General features: G+C 50.2%; 2 protein-coding genes across 3 annotated transcripts in view; one reads left to right on the plus strand and one right to left on the minus strand.

The window, feature by feature from the left end:
* TMOD1 (tropomodulin 1) overlaps positions 1-26,135 on the plus strand; it is a 62,793-nt gene that overhangs the window by 25,123 nt on the left and 11,535 nt on the right. Inside the window, 5 exon segments of the mRNA XM_019794883.2 lie at positions 1,152-1,271; positions 10,067-10,156; positions 11,076-11,206; positions 12,852-12,959; positions 17,791-17,934. Of these exon segments, the coding sequence (XP_019650442.2) occupies positions 1,152-1,271; positions 10,067-10,156; positions 11,076-11,206; positions 12,852-12,959; positions 17,791-17,934 (593 nt within the window).
* TSTD2 (thiosulfate sulfurtransferase like domain containing 2) overlaps positions 23,714-26,135 on the minus strand; it is a 41,744-nt gene continuing 39,322 nt past the window's right edge. For both annotated transcript variants that reach the window (XM_034664163.1, XM_034664162.1), the window contains exon 11: positions 23,714-24,356. In XM_034664163.1, coding sequence (XP_034520054.1) covers positions 24,295-24,356 — 62 coding nt within the window. In that variant the 3' untranslated portion in view covers positions 23,714-24,294. The remainder of the gene's footprint in view (positions 24,357-26,135) is intronic.

Raw genomic sequence — 26,135 nt, forward strand, 5'->3', positions numbered from 1 at the left:
ACTTCTTCCTTTCCAGTCGGATGCCTTTTTTTTTCTTGTCTGTTTGTTCTGACTGAAGCTTTCAGCGCAACATTGAACAGCCACGGTGAAGGCAGGCATCTTTGTCTTATAGCTGATCTTCGGGGCATGTGTCCTCCCTCTGTCAGGCCCCAGCTCATAGGCCATCATCTCAGTGAGACCTTCCCTGACCACCCTACCCAAAAAAAGCAGTGCTCGCCTCGACCGGACTGCAGCCTGGCACTTCCTAGTCTTTTGCTCTGCTTTATTTTCCTCCACGATGCCTCATACCATGTGATACCTTTGCATGATTGTTTACTGTCTGTCTCCCTTCACTAAGTCATAAATTGTTCAGTGCTGCCCCCCTGGCCCCTAGAAAGGTGCCTGGCACTTAGCAAGCACTCAGTAGATACTTAGTGCACGAATGAATGAATGAATGAATGAATGCAGTTTTCATACATGGAATTAAAGTGTTCATGCTCTTTTATAGACTTGCTTTTTCTCACGTTATGTCTTGGGCGTATCCTTCTTCATAAGCAGACATCTCCGTCATCCTTTATAATAATGGCAGGAACCCCATTGTATAGATATCCTGTAATTTTTTTCAACAATCGCCTATTGGTGGCCCATGCAGTGACTGTCCTTTTGTGCCTCTTTGCTCCCTTGTCCAGTCATGAGTCTGACACTTTAAAAATATAATGTCCCATGAGGCAAGGATACATTTTTGCTCCCTATTCTTTTAATAATCTGAGAGTATTTTGTTTATTTTATTTAGAAATGTTTCTAAATTTTTCTCTCCTATCCAAAGCCTCAGTGAGGGTATTCCTGAGCCTGACGTTCGATAACAATTTTCTTTTGTGGCTCTTGCCTACCTATAGGTTGTTTCGATTAATGACCCGTGTTTTTCATAGCTAGCAATCTAGTTTGACCAAGGTTGAAAGTCCTTCTTTTCAAATGTGAGAGGTGTTCTCTTGGAGATCTTTGATTTTTGTTCTTTGGGAAAGTTTGGCACGGGGTGGCCAGAGGGAGAAACCTGAAGCCTGCGAGTCTGAGCCCTGAGGAACCCACAGGGTCCGGGGCAGCCCTCCTGGGCCGTCACCAGAGACTGCCCCAGAGCAGCTGCGTGCTCTGTAACGGGCCCTCATGTTTTGCAGGGAAGGTCTGGGTCCCTAAGCAGAAGCCAATGGATCCCGTGCTGGAAAGTGTGACCCTGGAGCCAGAGCTGGAGGAAGCGTTGGCAAACGCCTCCGATGCAGAACTCTGTGACATCGCCGGTAAGAGGCTTTCCAGAAGCTTCCACATGTCTTCCAGAAGGGCTTGACCTGCCTTTGCAGGGAGTCTTGGATGGTTTATGGCAGCATGATAACGCTCGCTGTTTCCAAAAAGGACCAGAGGAGACCACGAATATTAAGACAAAAACCCAGTATCGAAAACCATAGTGAGGAAAATAGAAATAAAACCACCCAAACCTACCACTCCACAGAGCCACCTGTTGTTGCCATGAGAGCCCACCCCAGAGAGATGTGGGAGCCTCCCAGGGAGGGCCGGCATAGGTCCTCTCCCAGCCGCTGCGTCAAACCCTGCCCAAGCCACCTGGGAAGAGAGAACAGAGGGGGAAGGAGGAAGGTGCGGGCAGCTCAGGTTTGAGAGGCTCATGAAGGGCTGGAGCAAAGCCATTTCACTGTACAACCTTGCAAGGCTCAGAGATCCAAGCTTTGAGGAGCTCGCCCCTTCATCTCATATTTCCACAATGTTATCCATCTCAAAATTGTGTCCATACAACCTTCACAACCAGCCCTTAAGCTCCAGACAGTGGCCTGATATTCAGAGCCCTTCACCACCCCTGTCTCCTTATTCCAATCTGGTCCCTGCCTGTGTGCCTGAGTTCCAGCCCCACTGAGGGTTGGGCTCAGGCTGCCGCACACAACCCGCACGCCCACCGCGGTCGGTCATGCTCCCTGGCCTGGAGCGTGGGAGGTGGTCTTTTCAGTCTGCGGACTTGGGAGCTACAAACCACCCATCCCAGATCATGACAGGAGTGCGGATAGGGTGAGAAGAGACTCGGGGCAAGTGGGAACGGGAGAGAAAAGATAGAGTCAGCTGTGACTGTCCACCTGTGACACTGAGGTTGGGGGAGGAGTGAGGAAGGTTCCTGATTTCTGGCTCCAGGACTAAGTGGATGGTGGTGCCGTTAATGAAGATGGGTATGTTAGTCTGCTCGGGCTGCCATACAAAATACCACAGGTTGGACGGCTGAAACAACAGAAACTTGTTTTCTCATGGTTCTGAAGACTAGAAGTCCAAGATGTTGGCAGGTTTGTTTTTTTCTGAGCCCTCTCTCCTTGACTTGCAGATGACCACAGCTCACTGTGTCCCTCTGTGCAGGTGTCCCTGGTGTGCCCTTACGTGTCCTAATGTCTTCTTATAAAGACACCCGGCAGATTGGATTAGGGCCCACCTTAACAGTCTTCTTATAACTTACCTCTTTTAAGACCTTATCTCCAAATACAGTTGCAAATTCTAAAGTTCTGGAGTGAGGACTTCAACTTGTGAATTTTTGAGGGACATAATTCAGGCCGTAACAGTGGGAAATGAGCAGTTTTAGGGGAAGGACTGAGTTCTTTGTGGGATCTTCGAAGTTTGAGGTGCCTGCGGGCCACCCAGGAGGGGACTGCTGGACTTGCAAGTCTTCAGGAATGCAGAGAGATCTGTGGTGTCGTTAGCATTGTCAAGCTCCAGGCCGAAGGCATGACCCTCAGGTGGGTGCCTGGGGCTCTGGTGGCAAATGCCCTGCCCAGTGGAGAAGACTTTAAGAGATGAGGAGTGGAAATGGAGTGAAGCTACTCACAATGGGGACCAGGAAGCCACACATGGCCTGGGAACCAAAACCAAGTCAAGACAGAACCTAATGCAAGAGCTGGAAAGGCAGAATGAGGGCTCAGGGCTGGTGGGGAGACCCAGGGCTACGTGAAGCCAGAGGCCAAGTGAGGCCACAGGGCTAGGGGACTCGGCGGGCTGCAGCTGTCTTCTGCCTCCTCACAGCCTCCGGCTTCTCGCGGGCGCTGTGCATGAGTCCTGGTGGCATTTGTGCTGGGGCACGGGAAGGGGGTGGCTCTCGTCTGTAGCGGAACCATGAGGGGAGGGAGAGTGAGAAGACTCGTATCATCCCGGGTGGGCCTGGTGGCCAAAGCCAGGTTGCAGGGACCCAGGGAGTGCGTGATGGGGAGAACCAACGTATAGATTCTGAGTCAAACCACCCATTCCCAGAACATTCAGGAAAGAACAGTGGTTTACAGGGAGTCGGGGCTGAGAGAGAAAGGCTTTCGTTTTCACCCCAAGTACAGAAGCAATGAGTATTTCTCCCAGATGGAAACGGAAAGCCTACCTTGGGAACTTCACTGGTTTGCTTTGCGGTTCAAGATCTGGTTTACTAAAAGCCACAAAAATCATATTCGAGTCCTCATGATGCTCACGTATTTCCAGCAAACCATCTCCGTGGTTGGGGGTCCGCCTGACTTCCCACTAACCCGTGCAGCAGGGAGGTGGCTGGGTGACACCGTGGCCCAGCACCCCCACACTGACTCACCCTGGGGCTGTTTTTATCCTGGCCCCTCTCCTCTGATCACCGGCCGTGATGTCACTGCCCTCATTAGGCAGCTCAGAGGGATTATCGAATGACTCCACTGTCAGAACCGCCAGTTCCTATGCCAAAATAGAACTGCAATATCGTGCTAAGTTTCTGTGTTGATTTCTGGAAACGATTTCCCTTTATTTTTGTTGGCTTGGCTAATTATTATTATCTGTTCAGGACACCATACCCTTCCGTTATCCGGAGAGGAGAGGGGCAGCTGTAAGCCAACACCTGTGTCAGCCGGCTAACCTTGGGTGCCTGTCGCTGTATGTCAGCCCTCTGAAAGGTGGCAGGGGCTCTGGGGAAGGAGGGATGGAATATTTGTTGACCACCACGGTACGGCCCCGGTGCTGTGGGAGTTGTCTCTAGTACCTTGCTGCATTTCTTGACCACAGCAATCCTAAGAAGTAAGTTTTACTGTTGTCCCTGTTTGATGGATGGAGGAAGGAGGCATGGTGACATTAAATGCCTTGCCCATGGGGCTTGAACCCAGGCAGCTCCCTCGAGGGCACACTGCTCCTCTTAGAGCGCCAGCCACCGCAACCCAGGTGAAGCCCTTCTCTGAGGGGAGGTGGACACAGAGTGTGGGCAAGACAGGGCGCACCGCCAAGCCCCATGGAGCCAGCTGGGGGGAGGGTGGGGCCACATTAGGAAAGCCTCTGTATGTCACAGGAAGGCATTGACCCCTTAGGGTCAGCGAGGCTGAGGGGAGCGTTGGGAGAGGCCGAATGAAAGCGAAGGTTTAGGCAGAGAGGTGGTGGTGTGCAGAGGGTGGGGGGTTGTAGGAGGCAGGCCCAGGTAAGGCCAAGGGCTCAGGTGGGGTTGGGGACTGCGTCTGAGGTGCAGTTGTGCCCAGCGTTGGACCTGAGGCCGAGAGGCCAAGATGTCAGGAGGACGCCAGGCCCGAGGAGCCAGAAGACAGCTGGGAGCAGGGGGGCAGGGAGGGGTGCTGCAGGGAGAGCTGCTTTGCCAGGGGACTATTCAAAGACATCACAGGAGGTAGAGGTGGGACCCTGCGTGAGTGTCCGGCATGGCAAGCTGGGGGTTCAGATCCCTTCTCAAGGCTAGAATTGCTGGAGCCATGGGTGTGGATGTCTCAGCAGAGAAAGAACAGTAAGGAGAGGAGGGCAGAGGGTCTGTGGGCCATCTCTAGTCTTCGGGACATGGCTCCCAGGCAGAGCTTCCCAGTAACTTAGTTTTTGTCCCCTCATTCACACACTCAGCAGCCATTTATCCAGCGTCTTGCCCTGTGTGCCCGGCTCTGGTTGAGCCCCAGTGAGAGAAGCACACGGAGACAGCTGGCTCTTGCCCTTGCAGAGCCAACATTCAGCAAACACTTGGGCCAATAAGAAGTGAGAAATGAGAGACTGTCGCACAGAAAAAGGACGGGGTGCCAGAAGGGGGCTTGGTTAGGCACTGGGGCAGGGGGAGATGAGGGCAGAGGCTGAAGCTAAACCACGAGGAGGAAGAGCAGGGGTGAACTGGGGGGAGTGGGGGAGACGTGTCCCGGGGGGACACAGCAGGAGAGAGGCTCTGAGCCCCTCTGAGTGGCTTGCTCGGTATGCATGCAGCAGGCTTGACATTCATCAGCGATAAGAAGATGTCGAGTGACACCCAGCAGATGTGTGGCCAGCAGACTCCGGTGTGGCCCAGGGAAGACAAAGCGGTGGACTCCTGTTTGCTCATTTGTTCTCTGGTCTGTGCACCATCCGTGCACGCACTCATTCACACGTGGAGTCCCGTGCATCGTCAAGCTACTGTGTGCCAGGATGTGTCAGATCTAGGCTCTGCCTTGGGGGGCCCGGGGTGTGAGGAGGAGGGAAGACCAGAGCATATAAATTTCAACGTGAGAAGTGTGACCACAGGGTAAGGAGCAGAATACACAGGCCCTGACAGTGCTGAGTTCTTGGCTTGCAGCCTTGGGTGGTAATGCAGAGGCCGCTGGGCGTCCGCTGCAAGCGCTTGGCCTTCTCAGTGCCTCCCCTCCCTAGTCAGAGATGTGATCCTGGCTCACCTTTAGGGACCCTTCGGCAGGAGCAGGACCCAAAAGGGAATTGGGGGGAAGAGACTCTTCCTTTAGAAGGGCCAGTCCCCAGGCCACCCCCACAGGCAGTTGGCACCCCCAGCTCTTATGACTCTCAGAGACAGTCTTGGCCCCCTTATCCCCGGCTTCTGGGGTCCTGTCACATCCTTAGGCACTGGTTTTCCTCACATTCTGCCGGGGTCAGGGCGTGGCTGTTCTAGCAGCGGTTTGACCGCACCCGAGTCCTGGGCCGAAGCTGGCTTCTCCCACCTGTTTCTGTGATGCAGGAAAAAACCTTCCTGCTGTCTGCCCAGAGCGGCCAAGCCATTGGCAGCTGGAGAGGCCCAGGATGTGTGCTGTGATCTTGCATCCTAAGTGGAATTACAAACTGAGTGAAGCCTGCCAAGGCAGAAGAGGAAAGAGAACTCGATGTTCTTTTTCAGAGTTCAAAAATAGTCCTTTTTGAGTTTTGAGGAAGATCTGGTCTTTAAAAAAAAAGAAAAATCATGTTCCCCAGTGCTAAATTCAGCCTTGCCAATATCTACAAAGAATGAAGCAGCAGGCGATGTTGATGTGCTATTTTCCTCCATCATTCACTTCTGGTGACGTGAGCGTGCAAAACCAAGCAAGGGGAGAGTCATGATTTGGTGCCTACGGTAGGACGAAGGATCAGAGCCCCCAAGCATTCTGCTCAGCAATGGAGATTTTGCTTGGTGCCCCCACCCACCCCAAGTCCTTCCCCTCTCCTCTGCCCCTCCCTTCCTTGGGTCCTTCCTTCCCTCCTTCCCTCCCTCCTTTTTCCCTCCTCCCTCCCTCCTTCTTCCCTCCTCCCTTCCCTTTCCTTCCTTCCTTCCTTGAACCCTAACTTCCTCTGAACTGCAAATAGTTTCATTTCCTCTGAGGACTGCTATTGACATGTATATTGCCTCCTAGAATAGGCGTGTTGTCTGTTCTTAGAATTCTGACATGGAGGGGACATTTTAGAACTTCGGAACTACCAATGACCTAGTTTGCAGAGGAGTGGATGGGACTACTCACTTTGAAGCCAGGAGGGTCGGCACCGAGCAGGTTTTACAAACCATTTCCCTCTTGAGCCTGCTGGAACCCAGAGCACCTGTTCTGGATGCTTGTTGTAAAAATCAAACGGGGTAAAAGGATGAGATGTTCTACGCAACTAATGAATCATTGAATGCTCCATCAAAAACTAACGATGTACTCTATGCTGGCTAACTTAACATAATTTTTAAAAAAAGATAAGATGCTGTGTGACTCTTCAGTGCTATGTGAGGGTAAGAGATTGGCATTCAAACATACTCCCCTTTATAGGTGAGAAGACTGAGGCCCAAAAAAGTGGAAGTGTCCTGGACAAGGTTGCCCAGCAAATTGGTGCCAAAGCCCAGCCTGGAGCCCAGATCTCTCTCCTCTGTCCCCAGGCACTTCCTTGTGACCTTCCTGCCCCCCTTTCTGGACCATTACAGGAAGCTGGCATGGAGCACAGAATGCATTTTCCACCTCGCCCCTCTCTGTACGTCTCAGGAGGACCAGCCGGCCATAGGAGATTATATCTTTCCTCTGATTCTTAGCAGTCTTTCCAAACTGTTTTTCCAAACTGCGGTCCCAACAGCAGCCCAGAACCCCCTCGAGCCCCCGCCCCCCCCCCCCGCTGTCCCTGTGGGTGCCAGAAGAGTCAGCTGCAGAAGGTGGCTCCCAGTGAGCCGAACCCCCCGCTGCTGACTCAGGCCTTGGCCCCCCACTGCCCACGTAGAAGCAGCCTAAATTAAAGCCCAGAGAGCTCTAAAAAATGCAGATGCCTCTCCCTATCAATTCTCCTCAGTGATGAGCAGGAGAGTTTAATTTTAGCAGAGAGGATTCTTAGAATGTGAGAAACAGAAGGGCTTTGAGATCGTCTCATCCTGCGGTTCTCAGCCCCCACTGAGCATCAAAATCATGCAAGGAGATTAAAAATATATCTTCGGAGATTCAGATCAGCTGATCCACGAGGAGCACCAATATTGTCTTGAAGCTGCGGGTGATTTGTACGTGCAGCTGGGCTAGAGAACCAACGGCCTTGCCTTACCCATCCTTGCACAGAGAAGGCTGAAGCCCAGGGAGGGCTGGGGACCTGTCCCCGGTCACACAGAATCAGGGGTTATAGTCAGCACTGGAACTTAGGTCTCTTGACTCTTCACCAAGGGCTCTCGTATTGTCTGTCTCACTAGAAAGCATGTCTAATGAAATGGCCAGGGAAATTAACACAAAATCCATCAGCAAATATTCACCAAATACTGTATTCTGAAGGAGAGGAGGAAGAGAGAGAATATTCTTCCCCAACCTCTGGAAGCCCAAAGTCCAGTAGAGGAAGCACACATGCACCGAGTTGACCTAACACTGTGTGGACTGTGCTGGGATAAGGACACCGGGTCCGTGGGGGAACTAGAAAAGGCGAGGGAGGAATCCAGGAGCCTCCCTGAGGGAGGAAGTGTTAGCCCAAGTCTTGAAGGATGGGAAGGTAGAGTCGTTGGGTCAAACAGGGTGCTCAGTTGGATTTGAATTTCAGATAAACAAGGAGTAAGTTTTGATATAAGTAGATCCCAAATACTCAATGGGACACACTTATACTCAAATATTATTCGTTGCTTATCTGAAATTCCAATTTAACTGAGTGTCCTGTATTTTTATTTGCTAAGTCTAGTGACCCTATTGGGGGCATTTCAGCAGCGCCCATGGCAGTTGGAGAGAGAATCACCAGTAGAGGGGACAGTGTTGGCAGAAGCGGGAGAATGTACCGAGCCGCGACCATTAGTGTCACCGGAGAACAAAGGGGTGGGTGAGGAACAAGCCGTCGAAGCCGCTGGCCCAGGGAGGGCTGGTGAAGCCAGCTCTGGGGTCACAAGCTACCATCCTCCCCCCCGGGGGGCTGCAAAGCCTCACAGTCCCCATGTCCTTTCTTCCCGCTGTAGTCCGTTCTCCACACACAGCCAGAGTGACACTCCCAGAACCCGAGCCAGGCCATCTTAGGCCCTGCTAAGGCCTCCAGTGGCTTTGTGGCTGCACCTAGGGAAAGACATACAAACTCCTTACCTCAGCCTAGAAGACCCTGCGCGAACTGAATGGGCCTATTTGATTTAAATCCCACTCCACAGTGTTGTTGTGAAGATTCAGGGGGATGCTGTCAGGCACGTTCCAAACTTGGCTGCCCCCTGAAACTACTTAGGGAGCCTCGAAAAAGGCAGATGCCTGACCCCACCCCTGGAAATGGTGGTTAATTGCTCTGGGGGAGTCCTGGGCATCAGGAGTTTGAAAAGATGCCCCAGAGGTTCCAAAGTGCAGCCAGACTGAGAATCACTGACATACAGCCTGTTCTCTGGCCCAGACCAAGCAAGCAGCCAGGGGCGGGGGGCGGGGGGTGGTCCCCCACAGTCCAACTCAGCTTTGTCCGTCTTCTGTTTACCCTCCCTGCCCTAGCCTTCCACTCCCTGAGCTTGAGGGCTTTCCCACCCACCATTCCCTCTGCCTGTCCAGAATGTTCTATCTCCCTTCCCTTGACTTGGACAACACTACTCATCCCTCCCATCCCAAGTCCCTCTGTTCTTTTCTCCCAGAACGCGCTGGACTTTTCCTTTCCAACACATGTACTCTGTGCTTATGTTTTCAATTGTGTGGGCACCTGCCTAGCCTCTCTCCCCCTCAACAGACTTTGTTGTTCCCCACTCCCTCCCAGGCCCCCCCAGTCCCCCTACTCCACCACCACCCACCAGAGCAGGCATACGATGCGGGCACTCAATAAATGTTGGACAAACGAGTGGATGAAAGCCTGACTGAGCACAGGAATGATGTGGTCAGATCTGCATTTCCAGAAAGATCTTTCTGGCTGCTCTGTGCTGAATGCTGGTTGGGGGGAGGGTAGGAAGAGACCAGGGCCAGGACAGCAGTGATTACACAGCTGTGATAATACAACCACAAAACGGTAGGGCCTCAGCCAGGACAGAGGCGACAGAATGGGAGGTGGGACAGATGAGAGACAGTGTTTAGGAGGGAGCGGACTTAGGGGGTGCCGTGTGACTGAGGGTCCTTCCTGAGGGGACAGGCAGGATGCCAGGATGGAAGGTGATCCAAAGGAAGGGACTGTTGCTGGGAAGGATGAATTCTCTCTTGGCCAGGCTGGACTGGGTATACCGGTGGGACATTGGGAGACACCTAGAAATCTGAGGCTGGGGTTAGGAAAGTCTCCACTGGGTGTGGAGATTTCAGGGTCACATAATAGAGACAAGAGTAAAACTCAAATAAAATGTAAAACCATGCAAGTGTTTCTTGCCATTTCTATGAGCAAACGTTCCCGGGGTGTGGAATGTCCACGCTCCGGAGGCTCTTCTGTCGGAGAGAGGCGAGTCACGGGCCATCCCCTGTCCCCGCAGCTATCCTGGGCATGCACACGCTCATGAGCAACCAGCAGTACTACCAGGCCCTGGGCAGCAGCTCCATCGTGAACAAGGAGGGACTCAACAGTGAGTACAAGGCCCTAATCCCCAGCTTGGGCCCCCCCTCCCCTGCCCCCAGCGACACGACGCCCTGGAAGTGAAGGTGTCCCCGTGCTTCTTGCTTCCACTGCTCACTCATGCTCTCTGGCTCATCGCAGACATTTTAAATTTTTATGTAGCCAAGTTGATCCACCTTCTCCTTTTCCTTTGCTGGGATTTGTGTCTTGTTCATGCAGGACTTCTCCACCCTCATATGATAAAAACGTCCTCCTGTATTTTCTCCTGAAAGTTTTAGAGGTCTGCCTCTTGTATTCAACTTCTTGCTCCCCCTGGAGTCCGTGTGTGGGTGTGGTGTGGGATGAGATCAGACTGTCATTTTTTAATGCCTTTCCCCCGGGGACAATCCTGTTCTTTGCAAAGTCCATCCCTTCGCCGCTGGCTTGGCCTCCATCATGAGCATGAATTTCTACACTTCCACACGGGTCTGTCTCCTGGTGCCTCTTTTGTTCCGTGAGTCCCCTTGTCCTTTCTTGTGACCATATTGCATTGTTTTCCTTGTTCCCTTGCATTGTCCCACGCTGGCATTTTGGCCCCTAAAAGCAGAGAGGGTACCCTCTCTCTGGAATGCTTATATGTTTCTCTCACGTTCAGGCTTTCTTTTATCCTCACAAGAGTCCACTGAGGTAGAGTGACTGCCCACACTTTACAGATGAGGACACAGAGGGTCAGAGGGTTTCAGTCATTCACCCTGTCCTTGTAGGACAGCAGAGGCCGAGTCCAAGCAGGGCGCAGCCAGCGCTTCTCCCGGCCCCTCCTGGCACCCCAGGAATGCACAGCCTTCTCTTGTGCCTGAACCCTGCTGCTGCTTCCTTCCAGGGAATCCTTGTGTGGAGGGAGAGGGTCCCCGTGTTTCCGTGAGCCACCTCTCTTTTGTCCGTCACTCTAGGCGTGATCAAACCGACACAATACAAGCCTGTGCCCGATGAGGAGCCAAATTCAACAGACGTCGAGGAAACCCTGGAGCGGATAAAGAACAATGACCCAAAACTTGAGGAGGTTAACCTCAACAATATCCGGGTAAAGTCCTTTTTATTTCGCTTCACCCGGGGTGGGTGGGAGGAGCCATGTCTGTGTCACCCCAATGTCTGGGTCCCAGGCTTGGCTGTGTGGAGAAAACAGGGTCCGGTTTGGGTTCTGGGTGCTTCTGGATCAGGAAAGGGGCCAAACCTCTAAAAGGCCTGGGCAGTGCCAACAAACACATCCTATAGCCCTGGTTTCTTCAGGCCCAGGTGTTCACCATGGGCCAACACAGCTTCAATTCTGGAAACCTACCTTGTTATTCGAAACACTGAGAGCTTCTCCAAGCTAAAATCATTAAGTCAGACACACCTGACTGCCGGGGATCCCAAGGCTGGAAAAAGCCTGTGCCCAGCAGGCGTGTGGTGTCCCACAGCCCTGGGAGGGGCCAACCCCTGAAGTATCAGGGCTCCATCGTATGTATAGTCAGCCTCATGCTACAGCCCTGGCAGGGAGCTGTCAGCCCATATGTGTCCAGATGTTTCCTATGTGACCACCAAGGGCAGAAGAGGGTCAGATGGACAAGCAGTCCTACCCTGGACATGCTGCAGGAGGAATTCAGAAGCAGGGCCAGCTGCCTGCCCACCTGCTCAGCCCAGAGGCCAGCGGGATTAGTTCTGGAAGGGTGTGGGGTAAGAGAAGTGGGCCCCCGACTCCCCGGCTCCTCTTTCCTTTCTTCTCCACTTTCTTTTAAGTGGCTGCCAGCCCCACGGCATAATCTGATTGGAAAGCTGCGCCTGCAGTGTTCTCCTCCACCTGGCCTCCCCAGGCTCTGCTCCCACGGGGAGCTAACGTGACGCTCTGAAATGAGAGATCTGTGCATATGCAGCCAGGTTTCCTCTCAGATGCCTCCATTGTCTGCCGTGTGCCCCGTGGGAGGCCCTGGCACAGCTCAGAACCCTGTGCCCTGGCAGTGAACACTGGCTCGGAGCAGCATAGGGCTGTGGAACCTGGCCGTGGCTGCGGCTCGTCCCTCTCCAGGACTAAGCTTCCCTTCCGAGTGTGAGAAGGTTGGACCAGATCAGTGGTTTCCACCTGAGAAGATTAAGAAATCTATGCCAATACCCACCCCCCCCACCGAGATTCTGAATTTATAGGTCTGGTTCAGACCCACGCATGAGCATTTTATAGAAGTTTTCCCGGGGGCCTCTGATGTGCGGTACACCTGAGACTCTCCGGGACAGATGTCTCCTAGAAATCATCTAGAGCAGTGCACAGCCTGCACCTTGGTGATCCAGAAAGAGAGAGAGGAGGAGACCTCGCCCAGAGTCACAGAGAGAGTCAGAAACATGGCCAGTTGTCCGGGCAGAGGCTGAGGCCCTACCCACCCCCACACGCCAGTCCTGAGCTCTTGGCACAACAGTCCTCTGCACCCTCTGCCTTGGTTTTCCCTGGTCTCCACCTGCACCGATAGCTTTGGGTCCTACCCCAAATTGTCAGGGAGGATTTTCTTAATCTGTTTACCAGAAAGTTCTCTCCAAATCTCAGCCATGTGGGGCAAAGCCAGAACCTTTTGCCACTCAGCTATTTGGTCAGAGACCTACTAGGAATCAGTCTGCATGTGTGAGAGGGTTACTGCCCCATCTGTCTGCCCAACCTGACCCTGGTCTGGGCTGCTCCTTACTGCCTGCCTTTCTCTCTGCAGAATATCCCCATACCCACTCTCAAGGCATATGCGGAAGCCCTGAAAGATAACTCATATGTGAAGAAGTTCAGCATCGTGGGAACACGGAGCAATGACCCTGTGGCACATGTATGTACCTTTCAGTCCTGCTGCATTGAGAGTGGGGGTCATAGAAATGGAAGGATTGACGCTTGTGGCCTCAGGGCTGGCCGAACTCCGCTGACGAAGAACCCCGCGTGGTGTGGTGAAAGACAAAGGGCTAGGAGCCAGGAGAGGGTGTGAACACAGTGGCCGTTATCCAGGCAACATCTGTACATTACCCTAGTTAATATCCACAATCCCCCCTGATCTCAGGGGTGCAGACCTCCCCACTTTGCAGATGAAGAACCTGGAGTGCAGGGAGTTCAGGCATTTTGCTTTGTCCAAAGTTGCGCAGCAAGTGAGAGGTGGAGCTAAGATTTAAAAGCAACTCACGTTGGCTCTAAAGCAGATCTGTCTCCACTCAGCACATCACATTGAGACAAGTCCCTGCCCCTCCTTGGGCTTCAGTTTCTCTATACCCAAAATCATTGTCTTACTCAGTGGGTCCTGACGATCAATTTTATCTGTTTTTGCCCAAGTCTTAAAGATATTGCTGATCAAATTAAATTGTACTTATTATAAGGTAGCCATCAATTCTTTTTTTCTTTTTTTTAAATATTAAACATATTTATTGAGAGTCTGTCTGTGTCCAGCACTGAATTCTGCTCTGAGAATACAACTATGACTGGCAGTCATAGCTCCCACTTTGATGAATGTAACAGTCCATTTGGCCATGCAGACAACTAAAGGCTGACAGTATAGTATGATGATTACAACACTAATAGCAGGTTAAAAGTGCAAGAATTAGCTTACCAGGGATGGCAGTTAATCAGTTAGTAGCAATCAGTTTGTTAATAGCCACAAAATAACTTGCAGGAATTTTGACTGGGGTTGCATTGAACTTGTAGATCAAGCGGGAAAGAATTGATATCTTGACAATATTGAGTCTTCTTATCCACGAACATGGAATATCTATTTCTTTAGTTCTTTGATTTTTATACATCAGAGTTTTACAGTTTTCCTCCTGTAGATCTTCTACATATTTTATTAGCTTTATACCTAAGTATTTCACTTTTGAGGGTATTAATGTAAATGATATTGTGTTTTTAATTTCCTATTCCACTTGTTCCTTGCTGAATATAGGAAAGTGATTAGTTTTTGTATATCAACCTTGCCATCCTGCAACCTTGCTATGATCATTTATTAGTCCCAGGAGGGGTTTTCTTTTTGTCAATTCTTTCTACAGAGACAGTCATATCAGCTGCAAACATTTATTTCTTCTTCCCAACACACACACACACACACACACACACACACACACACACACACACTTGATTTCCTTTTCCTGCCTATTGCATTAGCTAGAACTTCTATTCTGATGTTGAAAAGGAGTGGTGAATGGGTTCATCCTTGCCTTGTACCTAATCTTAGTAATAAATTTCAAGTTTCTTACCATTAAGCATGATGTTAACTGTGGGGTTTTTATAGATACTCCTTGCCAAGTTGAGGAAGTTCTCAACTATTTCTAATTTACTGAGAGTTTTTATTATGAATGGGTGTTGGATTTTGTCAAATGCTTTTTCTGCATCTACTGATACGATCATGTGACTTTTCTTTTTTAGCCTGTTGATGTGATGGGTTACATTAATTGATTTTCAAGTGTTGAACCAGCCTTGGCTACTTGGGATAAATCCCACTGGTTGTGATGGTATATAACATTTTTATACATTGTTGGATTCAATTTGCTATGTTTTTGAGGATTTTTGCATCTATGTTCTCGAGAGATTGGTCTGTCGTTTTCCTGTAATGTCTTTGTATTGGTATTAGGATAATGCTGGCCTCATAGAATGAGTTAGGAAGTATTCCCTCTGCTTCAATTCTCTGAAAGAGATTGTGGAGAATTGGTATCATTTCTTCCTTAAATATTTGGTAGAATTCACCATGTGGGCCTGGTGCTTTGTTTCGTAAAGTTATTAATTATTGATTCTATTTCTTTAGTAAGTAAAGGCCTATTCAAGTTGTCTGTTTCTTCTTATGTGAGCTTTGTCATATTGTGTCTTTCAAGAAATTCGTCCATTTCATCCAGGTTATCAAATTTGTAGACATAAGAGTTGTTCATAGTATCCCTTTATTATCCTTTCAATTTACATGGGATCTGTAGTAAGAGGCCTCTTTCATTTCTGATATTAGTAATTTGTGTTCTCTCTCTCTCTCTCTTTTTTTAGCCTGGCTTGAGACTTATCAATTTTATTAATCTTTTCAAAGTATCAGCTTTTCACTTCATTAATTTTCTGTATTGATTTTCTGTTTTCAGCTTCATTGATTTCTGCTCTAATTCTTATTTATTTCTTCTGGTTACTTTGGATTTAATTTGATCTTCTAAAAGTTTTCTAAAATGGAAACTTAGATTATTGAATTTAGATTTTTCTTCTTTCTTAACATATGCATTCAATACCAGATATTTCCCTCTAAACACTACTTTCACTGCATCCCACAAATTTTAATAAGGTATGTTTTCATTTTCATTTAGTTCAAAAACTTTAATTTCTCTTAAGGTTTCTTTTTTGCCCCGTGTGTTATTTAGAAATGTGTTGTTTAATTACCACGTATTTGGGGATTTTCAATGTTATCTTTCTGTTACTGAGTTCTAGTTCAATTCCTCTGAGCTCTGAGAGCAGATGTTGTATGATTTCTGTTCTTTTCCATTTGTTAAGGTGTGTTTCATGGCCCAGAATGTGATCTATCTTGGTGAATGTTCTATGTGAACTTGAGAAGAATGTGTATTCTGCTGTTGTAGGAAGAAGTAGCCTATAAATGTCATTTCTATCCAGTTGATTAATGGTGTTGTTGAGTTCAATTATGGCCTTACTGATTTTCAGCCTTCCGGATCTTTCCATCTCTGATAGAGGGCTGTTGAAATCTCCAACTCCAGCAGTGATTCATCTTTCTCCTTGCACTTCTATCAGCTTTCCCTGTTACAACTTGACGCTCTGTTGTTAGGCACATATACGTTAGGGATTGTTATGTCTTCTTGGGGAATTGACCCCATTGTCATTCTGTAATGCCCTTCTTTATCCCTGATAACTTTCCTGGCTTTGAAGTCTACTTAATAACAATCAATTTTTTTAAAAATTGACTTTTAATTGAAGTATAATTAATGTTATAATAGTGTCTGGTGTTCAATATAATGATTCAACATTTCTGTACATTCCCCAGTGCTCACCAAGATAAGTGTACTCTTAATCCCCCTTATCCATTTCACCCATCCTCCCACCCACCTCCCCTCTGGCAACCACCAGTTTGTTCTATATAAGAGTCTATTTTTGTGTGTGTCTCTTTTCTTTCTTTGTTCATTTGTTTCTTAAATTCCACATATGAGTGAAAAGCTCTGTAAGCGCCTCCACTCCCTACTCCCTGCCCCTCTCCCTGCACCCCCATTCCTCTACCATGATCCAGAAAAGAGTAGACACCTGGCATGACAGGGTCTGCAGGACCTGCTCAGGCACCAGCTGGTCCACTCGGATTGGCCTGGTGCACTGCCTATCAGTTACGAAATATTTTGATTATCAGGCCTGGACAGGCCTTTTCTGGGGAGCAAGAGAGCGGCTATGGAAAGAACACAGCCTGGGGCCTTCTCCTCAGGACTGTCCAACCTCCTCAGGGTCCTAGAGAAAGCCAGCATGCCATCCTGGGGACACATGGAAACAGGGGGTGGGGGGCAGGAGGGAAGGATGATTTCAACAAGGAAGGCTTTCTGGGAGCTGAGCTAGTATAGGGTTTCTGCAAGCAGGGATGGTGGGAAAGGCGTTCCTGGCTCAGAGAGTCATTTCGGACACCCAGGGCCCACTGATGGTACATCCTGGGCTATCAGCTGCTGGTGTCCTCTTTCCTCCATGACACATCGTTTCCACCAACTGCTAATTACCTCATTTCCTTCAGAGGCTCTGATTGTCATCTACACCCCCTGGCTGAATTCCCCTGAAACGTGCTGGGGGCCACCTGAGCTCCTCTCCTCCCATTTGCCCTGGTCACTTGCCCAGTGGGGTGGTTTCCCAGGCGTCCTTCTCTGCTCTCTGTTACTCAAAGAGAACAATGACTCCATGGAATCCCAACAGGGAAATTGAAGCGACAAGTGGAGGGCATGCAGGGAGGTCTGGACTCCACTAGTCACTCATCGAACAGTGACTGAGAACCTACTGTGTGCTGAGCATGTGGGCACCAGGGGATGAGTAAGGTGCATTTCATCCCATTGAGAGTAGATAGGCTAATAGCAGAGACAACACCAGTATAAAAACAACTCTGAACAGAGGAACGCAAGTTCCCTGAGGGAGGTTATGGATAAATTCCACAGAGTGCAAGAGTGCAGGCCACAGCTAGCTGGGGCCGTCAGTATAAAGGCTCCTGGGGAGGAATTGAGAATGGCCTTGAAGGACAGGCAGGGTTTGGATGAGTGAAGTAGAAAGGAAAGGGCATCCCAGGTGGCAGGGACAGGACGAGCAAAGGCAAAGCAGTGGGAGAGCACCAGGCGTGCACAGGGAGCCAAGATCAGCCCTGCTGTCAGGGAGCAGTGAGCCTTGAGGACGAGCAAGGGAGGAGAACCGGGTGATTGAGGCTGGATGCAGGCCAAGGAGTGTGGAATTCTCCAGTTAGGGGTTCGGGAGCCACGGCACATTGGAGAGGAGGAGAGACACGGGAGTTGTGCTTCGTGAAGGAGGCTATAGAGATCGTCTTGCCTGGTCCCTGGCTTGAGCAGCGCGAGTGTGCAAGGAACACTCGCTCCCAGCAAGGCCCTCGCGGTATTTTAGGTTCTTCCCAGGAGGGGCTCCAGCCTTGCTCAGGATGACTCACGGGTACCCTTGCTTTTCTCCTGTCCTCCAAGGCCCTTGCGGAGATGCTCAAGGTAAATAAAGTGTTGAAGACGCTGAATGTGGAATCCAACTTCATTTCCGGAGCCGGGATCCTGCACCTGGTGGAAGCTCTTCCATACAACACTTCTCTAGTGGAACTGAAAATCGATAACCAGGTAAGAGGCACAAGGGTCTCTTTGTGTCCTTCGCTACAGGGTGCTCGCGGTTCTGCCCTTGCCCATGTCCTGATGGGTGGGTAGGTGCTGCTGCACAGAGCAGACCCAAGGCCCCGCTACAAGGCACCCCAAAGGTCGCTGGTCCACACCCGCCACCGTGCTCATCTTCCTTCTTCATCATGCCCATCAAGTCCTCTGCCAGCTTCTGCTTGTATACCCCTCATGACGGGAGCTCACTCCTTACCAAGGTCACCCCTTCAGTTCTTAGGGAGAATATCTCTCCCCATATCCAGTAGAAATCAGCTTCCTGCAAGGCCCATTTATTGGGCTCAATTCTGTTCTCTGCTGCACGTGGGACACATCGGGGGCACAGATATTATAAACCACTGGAGTCTTCCTCACCAGGCTAAATACCCCTATTTTCTTCCAACACCCCCGTCCACCCCCTCAGTGGGCTTTTGAGTCTCCTTACCACTGGCTTTATTCTCTGGGCAAACACTAGTTTGACTTTCTCCTTATGGGGTTGCCATTTCTCTGTGACTTCTGTGGCTCAGGCATTTATTATCAGGGTGAGCCTTGCAGTTCTGACTCTCGAAGATGAGGCCAGCTGCAGCATCTGTGGTGCCTGGGCTAAGGGTCTATTGTGGGCTGCTCTCTGTGCATCGCACCTTACACACATCGTGTCTGACCTTCCCAACAACGCTGAAGGATGTGGGTGTCTCTGACTCAGTCTGCAGGAGAAGCAGCCCGGACAGGCTGAAACCAGCAACTTTCTCAGCACCACCCATTTAGCACATTGGGAAGCGGGATTCGAATTCGGGTCTCTGTGACTCCAAAGCCCACACTCTTTCCATGACACCACGTTGCTTTTAATATTAAAAGGCTTTTTCTTTAGGGGCTCTGGATAGGGATCTTTTGTTTTCCTACCTGAGAATGTTTGCAGGATGGTCATATAAATACGTGCATGGGAAAAAGATTGGAAGGAAATGTAACAACATTGTAAACAGTGGTTATTCCTGAATGAGACTATCTGTACTTTTCATCCTGATGGTAGAATACCACACACATATGGGAAAGTGCACAAAACTTCAGTGTGCAGCTCGGGGACTCACAGCAGGCGTGTATCCCTGTGCGAGTGCAGAACTAAAGCATTACCAGGCTCCAGAAGGCTTGGACGGCCCTTCCGAGTCACAAGCCCTTGAAAACTCCCCACTTGTGCACCTCCCCGCCTTTGCTCTTGGCTGTCTTTCCTCCTGGAATGTCCTCTCCCACCCCTACCCCTTCTCTGCCTGGAGAAGCCCTTGTCTTCCTTCTGGATTCAGTTGAAGTCTCTCCCCCCTGGGTGTTCTAGAGCCAACTTGCCAGAGCTGATTGTAGGCATTGCTCCTCGCTCCACTTCAGTGATGGCACGCTGGTATCTTGAAGTCGCTCCTGGTGGGAACATTTACACTATGGAAATTGGCAAACACTACAAATACAACTTTTTTTTTTTTTTTTTTTTTTAGACCCAGCATATCACTACTTTCTCCCATTAGCTTACCTTATGGCCTCTAACCCTCTCCCCAGAGAGAGTTAAGTGATCCCTCCCTGTGTTCTCCTAACACTTCAGCTTCCCATGAGCTTCTCGGAAGCTGGTGCTGTATTTGAACCATCTCTTTATTTCAGTGCCCAGCTCAGAACTTGGCCCCTCAGTGGTGCTTGGTAAGCAGGGCTGCCCTGGGTGGTTGTGTATGTTGTTCACTGCACAAGGGGCTAGGTGCAAAATCCAACCCACACTTTATTCTCCAAGCCTTTGTATGGGGCTTGTTCACCCAGAGAAGGTACTTTTGTCTAATTCACATAAAGAGTACCAGCCCTGTCGTGTGAATTTGCTACACTGGACTCCTGCATCTCTCGCATGCCAACGGCTGCTGCTGCATCACCCTTTCCCAGGCCCTCCCCATTCCCACTCTTTCTGCCTCTGCTGATCCTGCTTTACTGCAGGCAGGAGGGGCAGATCCACTGGAACAAAGGCATGCAGCAGGCTTAGCAGCAGCCCTGGGCCAAGGCCTGGGATTGGCTACTCATGTGACTCCAAGTCTGGCTGGGCAGGGAGGCAGGGTCTACCCAGCTCAGCTGAAACCTGACTCCTGGGGCAGAATGTTGGCCAAAATTGACCCAGAGCGCTGGCCTCAGGTCCTTGTGATGACAGCTGCCCAAGAGTGAGCTGCCTACCTTCCCTCTCCCTGCTGTCCGCCCCGGCTGAGCCCAGAGCCCGAGCCAGTGCTGCCTGGCATCCTCCCCCTCACTGAACACCCCGGTGTGAGAACGTTCACTTCCCTGAGCCTCAGTTTCCTCACTTACAAAATGAGGATCATAAGAATTTCTACTTCTAAGGAAATGACAGATGTCAACTATGAGGTCGTGAACTTTCATGATTACTCCAGAGGTGCCCTAGAGAGTTCACGCGGTGCTCTAAGAGTTCCTTTACCGAGGAGGTGCCATGCATCCACGATCCCATTTCACGCTCTCAAAGGCTCTTTGTGAGTGGGAATTATAACCCACTCTGTGCTGTGGCAGAGGACATAAGGCCCAGACAGGCTCTGCAACCTGCCCGTGGTCACACAGTGAGTAAGTAACAGAGGCGAGATTCGAACCCAGGCCGAGGTGACTCCAGAGTCCGTGAACTATGTTTCTCTGGTCTTTTGAATCCGACTGTAGTTTTGTGTGGGTCTTACTTGGCTTTTTTGGCAGTCCCTTTCCCTTGCTGTGAGGCTAGAGCGCTGGTCACCACCTCCCGCCACCATCCTGGGAGCCTCTGTTTTTGTTTCATCTGAGCATTTGATGAGTGCTGGCTGAACCCCAGGGTGCTGCTAGGCTCTGTATATGAATGAGGCTCTGGCTCTGCCCTCCAGCGGTTCTACGCCGGATGGGAAGGCAACAAGTACAGAAATGATCACTGAACCAGGTGCTTCAGCGAGCCATAGACGGCGGGCCTTTGCAGAAGCAATCTCAGTCAGGGGCAGATATCTTGGAGGGCTTCTTGGAGGAGGAGGAGTTCGCGATAAACTCCTAGGATGGATAGTATCTCAGAGAGTGAAGTAGATGGAGACCGTGGCATCTCAGGTGCATGAACAAAGAGAAGGAGAGGGGAAAGCCATGGAGCCCATCCCCTGGAAGAAGCCAGAAAGGGAGTTAGAAATCCAAAGGGCTCTGAATGGGTAGGCTGAGTGAAAGTGGGCTGTGGGCTGTGTTCTGGAAAGATGGTTCCCAGCTGGATAGCAGAGGAATTGAGGCAAGCGTCAGGGCCTGGGAGACCAGAGGAGGCGGAGCTGTGGGGCAGTGCTCCCCCAGGCCTGGAATCTAGGGAAGGCCACCAGGGCCTCTCACAGTGCGTCTCTGCTTGGGTGCCCCAGCGCTGGGCTCTGAGGGGTGTGCCACAGAGGAGGTGATGAGTGGTATTTGATTTATTCCTCATTCCTGGTTAGTCACCAAGGTCCTCAGAGGCCGCAGCTTTCCCCTCAGCCCTTCGGACTGTAACCTGCGTTAGTGAGCCTCTGTCCTCCTTCTTCCTTATACGGCCAAACAAAGGAGAAAGGGACTTGGGGAGTTCTGCCCCGGTGACAAAAGCCTGGCTGGCTGGCTGAGGACCCAGATCCGGGCACTGGGATCCTGGGGCTGTTTGTTTACTCAATCATCTCTCTTTATCTCCAAGCAATGCTGTGCTCTGCCTCCACTGGCCCAGGGCCAGCAGGGAGGGGGGAGGGAGGAGGGGACAGAGAGGCCCGGGACCCAGTGCCGGAGGCATTAAGAAAATGTTTAGTCCCATGGGGCGCCTGGGTGGCACAGCGGTTAAGCGTCTGCCTTTCGGCTCAGGGCGTGATCCCGGCATTATGGGATCGAGCCCCACATCAGGCTCCTCCTGTGAGCCTGCTTCTTCCTCTCCCACTCCCCCTGCTTGTGTTCCCTCTCTCGCTGGCTGTCTCTATCTCTGTCGAAAAGAAAATGTCTAGTCCTGCCCTCTTTCTGCAGGTGGGTAAACTGAGGATCAAAGAAGGGACGGGATGTGCTGAGCATCAAGTCAGTGCCAGAGCTGGGCCAGAACTGGGGTGTCCCAATTTCCAGACAGGCTGCATTTGTGGCCGGACAGGCGAGACCCTCAGCCCCCAGGAGCAGGCACTGCATATGGGGTGCCTGCCTGCCCTCTCCGTCCCAGGTTGGCCAAATCCAAATGATGAGTCTCTGTCCCTCCTGATTCACCCTCCTCACTCCCAACAAAGCCACCTCCAGCAGGCCCTTCCCCAGGACCTCAGGGCACCAGGTACTCCCTGCCCCTCCGAGCAGACAAGGCCTGAAAACACGACCCCTCCCCAAATGAAGTTACGTGCCACGTCTGGGGGATATTGGCGGGATTTCTCACATTTCACTCCAATATTGGACAGTGAGGATATGCTTCATATTTCGAAAAGAAGCTAAAGGAAGTGGATTGCGTTTTCTTGTTTACCCAGATTGAATTATGTTCCTAGTGCAAATAAGTTTAGAAAGAAAACAAACCCCACTGGAATAGGATCCTGAAGGTTTTCTCACAGGGTGACACCCCTTAATTTTAGATTACATGCTCAAGGCAGCTGGCTAAGTTTTGTGTTTGTTTTTTTTAATGAGGCTGAATATGACTTTTGGCTTTGCTAAAAAGAGGAAAACCAAGCAAGCAAGACTTCACCACCAATCATGTTCTCTGTTTTGTTCCTTATACATTCAGCTTCGAAGCAGCAGCTCTTGGCTTGTGCATAATTTGTATGTCTCTCTCCATGTGTACTGGAGTAATTCAGCCTGGAAACTGCCAGCCTCCAAGACAGTACGGGCATGCGTCACTGTCCCTGCCTCAAAATGCCAAGTATGGTCTTTCATTGACCTCACTTCTCAGGGAAAAATGAGACAGAGTCAGTGGAAATGAGAGGGGAAAAATGTGATGTCAAGAAAATCCTTGTCTTACACAGACAGCATGAATCAGAATAAACATCTTGCACCATCTCCGATCCCCAGTGGAGGTTGCACTCTGCTCTGAAAAGCCCGGAGCTTTCCAGACAGGAGGCAGACTGACCCAGGGATTACCTGTCTTCAAATCTCCGACACTTGAAGTCTAACGAGGATCGAGTCCAAGCTAAGCCTCCACTCTGTCATATTCTTGCTGTGTCACCGTGGGGAGGGGCCACTTAAGGTACCCATGCCTCAGTCTCCTCACCTCTAAAATGGGAAGGATATGCATACTCGTGCAACAGGGCTGTGAGAGGATTTAATGCGTTGATCCCTTAATGAGTACCTGGCATGTGTCTTCTCTCAGTAACGGGGAGGTGATATTTCTATTGTTTGTTTTATTGTTGTTGTTGTTGTTGTTGTTTGGGGTTTTTTTAGAGAGGGAGGGGGGAGAGGAAGAGGGAGAGGGGGAGAGAGAATCCTAAGGGGGCTCCACGCCCAGTGCAGAGCCTGACATGGGGCTCTATCTCACAGCCCTGACATCATGACCTGAGCCAAAATCGAGAGTCAGATGCTTAATTGCCTAGAGCCACCCAGGTGTCCCGATATTTCTACTGTTAATTAGAACAGTTGATAGTGGAAGAGTGGGGCAGGGAGCACTGACCTCTGAGAGATTCTAGCTTGTGCAGGAAACGACTTTTTATCTCCTTTCTCTCCTCCCTTATTCCCTTTCCTACTTATGTTTACTTCTTATTAAAGTGTAACTTATACATGGTAACAAATACATCATAAGTGGACAGCTTAATGGGTTTTTATATATATATTTATATATGGATTTATACGGTATATTATATAATAATTTTATTGTTACATTATACACACACACACATATGCACACCTGTGTAATCAACACCAAGATTAAAACATAGAACATTTCCAGCATCTCATATACCCCCTCCCAATCAGTACCCTCCAAACCCAGTCATGTCCTGATCTCTAACACCATGGAGGAGTTCTGCCTGCTCTTAAGCTTCATATAAATGGAATCCCGTGGTGCTGTTTTGTGTCAGGCTCTTTTTGTCAAGCATTGTCTGTGAGTGTATCAGTTGCCTACAGCTGTGTAACAAATTACCTCCCCAAACTTAGCAGCGTAAAATAACAACAAACATGCATGAGCTCACAGTTTCTGGGAGTCAGCAGTCCAGGAGCAGTTTGGCCACATGGTTCCAGCCCAGGCTCTCTGACAAGACTGCAGTCAAGTGCAATCTGAGGGCCTGACCAGGGCTGGAGAAGTCACTTCTGAGGTGGCTCCCTCCACGGCTGTTGGCAGGACGCCTCAGCCCCTTGCCGTGTAGACTTCTTCCCCAGGCTGCTTGAGCGTCCTCCCTATATGGCAGCTAACCTCTCTCAGAGTGAACGATGCAAGTGGAGAAAGAAGGAAGCCACACGTGCCTCTTTATGAGCCGGCCCTGGAAGTTACACAGTCACTTCAACCATGGTCTACCTGTTAGAAGTGAGTCACTAAGCACAACCACCCTCAAAGGGAGGGGAGACAAGCTCCACCTTTGGAAGGGAGGAGGGTCAAAGAATTGGCAGATATACTTTAAAATCACCAATGTGACAATCAGCTATACTATTTTCCTTTGCTGTAGTTTAGCCAGAAAGACCTTTCTAGCCAGCAGAGTTACCAAGGATGGAGCCGGGTGACTCAAAGGTGATGTGCCCCATCCTCGGGGTGTGTAAGCAGAACAGAACTTGGCAGCTATGATACGGATGGAATTTTAATATCAGCCGGGGTTTGCAACCCTGAACTTGGACTAGATCATTCCCAGGGCTCCTTTCTATTGTTTTTTTAAGTATTCCCAGTTGCCCACATCTTCTGGACCACAAAGAAAAGGCCATGATTGGCCCCGTCAGATGCACAAAGTGAGCTTCCTGATGCCCATGGTGACTTTGGCCAGAATGGGGGTCCCAGAGCCACCCACTCAATGCCACCTAGGGTGCTGGTTGGCTGTTCATAAGCCAGCGAATCTGGTCATCTTCTCATCAGGTTGATGATACTTGGCCACAGGGAAACAAGAGCCGTCATTACTGCTGAAGGGCCCATCAGCCTTTGTACCCTCTTGGCAATTTTAACTCAAAATATACCTATCTTTCAACCTAGCCATTCCACAGCCCCGTGTCCAGCCTAAAGAGTACGGGCTCCCTCCCCTGCAAAGACACTGCCACACTGCCTGTGACAAGGAACACAGAAGCAAGCTACCTGTCCGTCTGTACCAGGGCTTCCCGGGAAGCAGTTCAAAGGAATGAGGGAGTTCTCTGTGTCCCGACTTAGAAAGATCTCCAGAATATGTTGAATGAAAAAGGCAAGTTGCAGAACAATGCGTATAATACAAATCAATTTAAAGGAAAAAATTAAAAATAAAAAGCCCACACATTTTTATTAGATACTTCATAGAAAAAAATCCAGGGAAACACACCCCATTGACCTGGTGCTTACTCTGCAGAAAGTGGGTAGGATTGGGATTAGGGATGTGGGGGGAAACTCTCTGATTTTACTCAATCTGTTTTAGTATCATTTGAATTTTTAATAATAAGATTATATTTATTCACAAGCAATTGATTTAATTCTGAAGGATATCTGAAGGGAGGGGGGCCAGAGTTCTTCCCCAGCCCCTCTCCCCGGCTCTGCTGCCACAGTCTGCTGTGGCCGGTCCTGGCGTGACCCGCCCTGGGGTTCTGCCAAGAGGGCTCCCAACTCCCTGTCACCCACGGTCCAGGTGGCCTCCTGATTTTTTTTATGCCATCCAAGCAAGCCATTCATGGATTCACAGAATGCAGGTCCCAGAAGCCTGAAAGGTCACAAAGCCTAAGCCTTCTCCGTTCGTAGTGAAATCTAGGAGACTCTCACAAGACACTCTCTCCCCTGTGTCTACGCGCCTCCAGGGACAGGCAGGCCATGACCCTACCAGGCAGTTCCTTCCACGTGCAGACACTATTAACAGGTAGATCACAATCCCGCACGCTGAGCCAAGCTCCGTCTGCCTGTAGCCCTTCTTCTCAGCCCTACCTCTGCCTTCAGAGCCCTCTCAAGGCTCCCAAGTTAGGCAGGGACTAGCAAATTCTGGAGCAAACCTCCTGTGTTCAAATCCTGGTTCTGTAACCAAGTAGCTCTGTGACTTGGGGGAACTTTGTTCATACCTCTGTTCTTCATGTACCTCGCCTGTAAGATGAAAGTTATAATAATA

This window comes from Ailuropoda melanoleuca, chromosome 7, assembly GCF_002007445.2.
Source record: "Ailuropoda melanoleuca isolate Jingjing chromosome 7, ASM200744v2, whole genome shotgun sequence".
Classification (NCBI taxonomy): domain Eukaryota; kingdom Metazoa; phylum Chordata; class Mammalia; order Carnivora; family Ursidae; genus Ailuropoda; species Ailuropoda melanoleuca.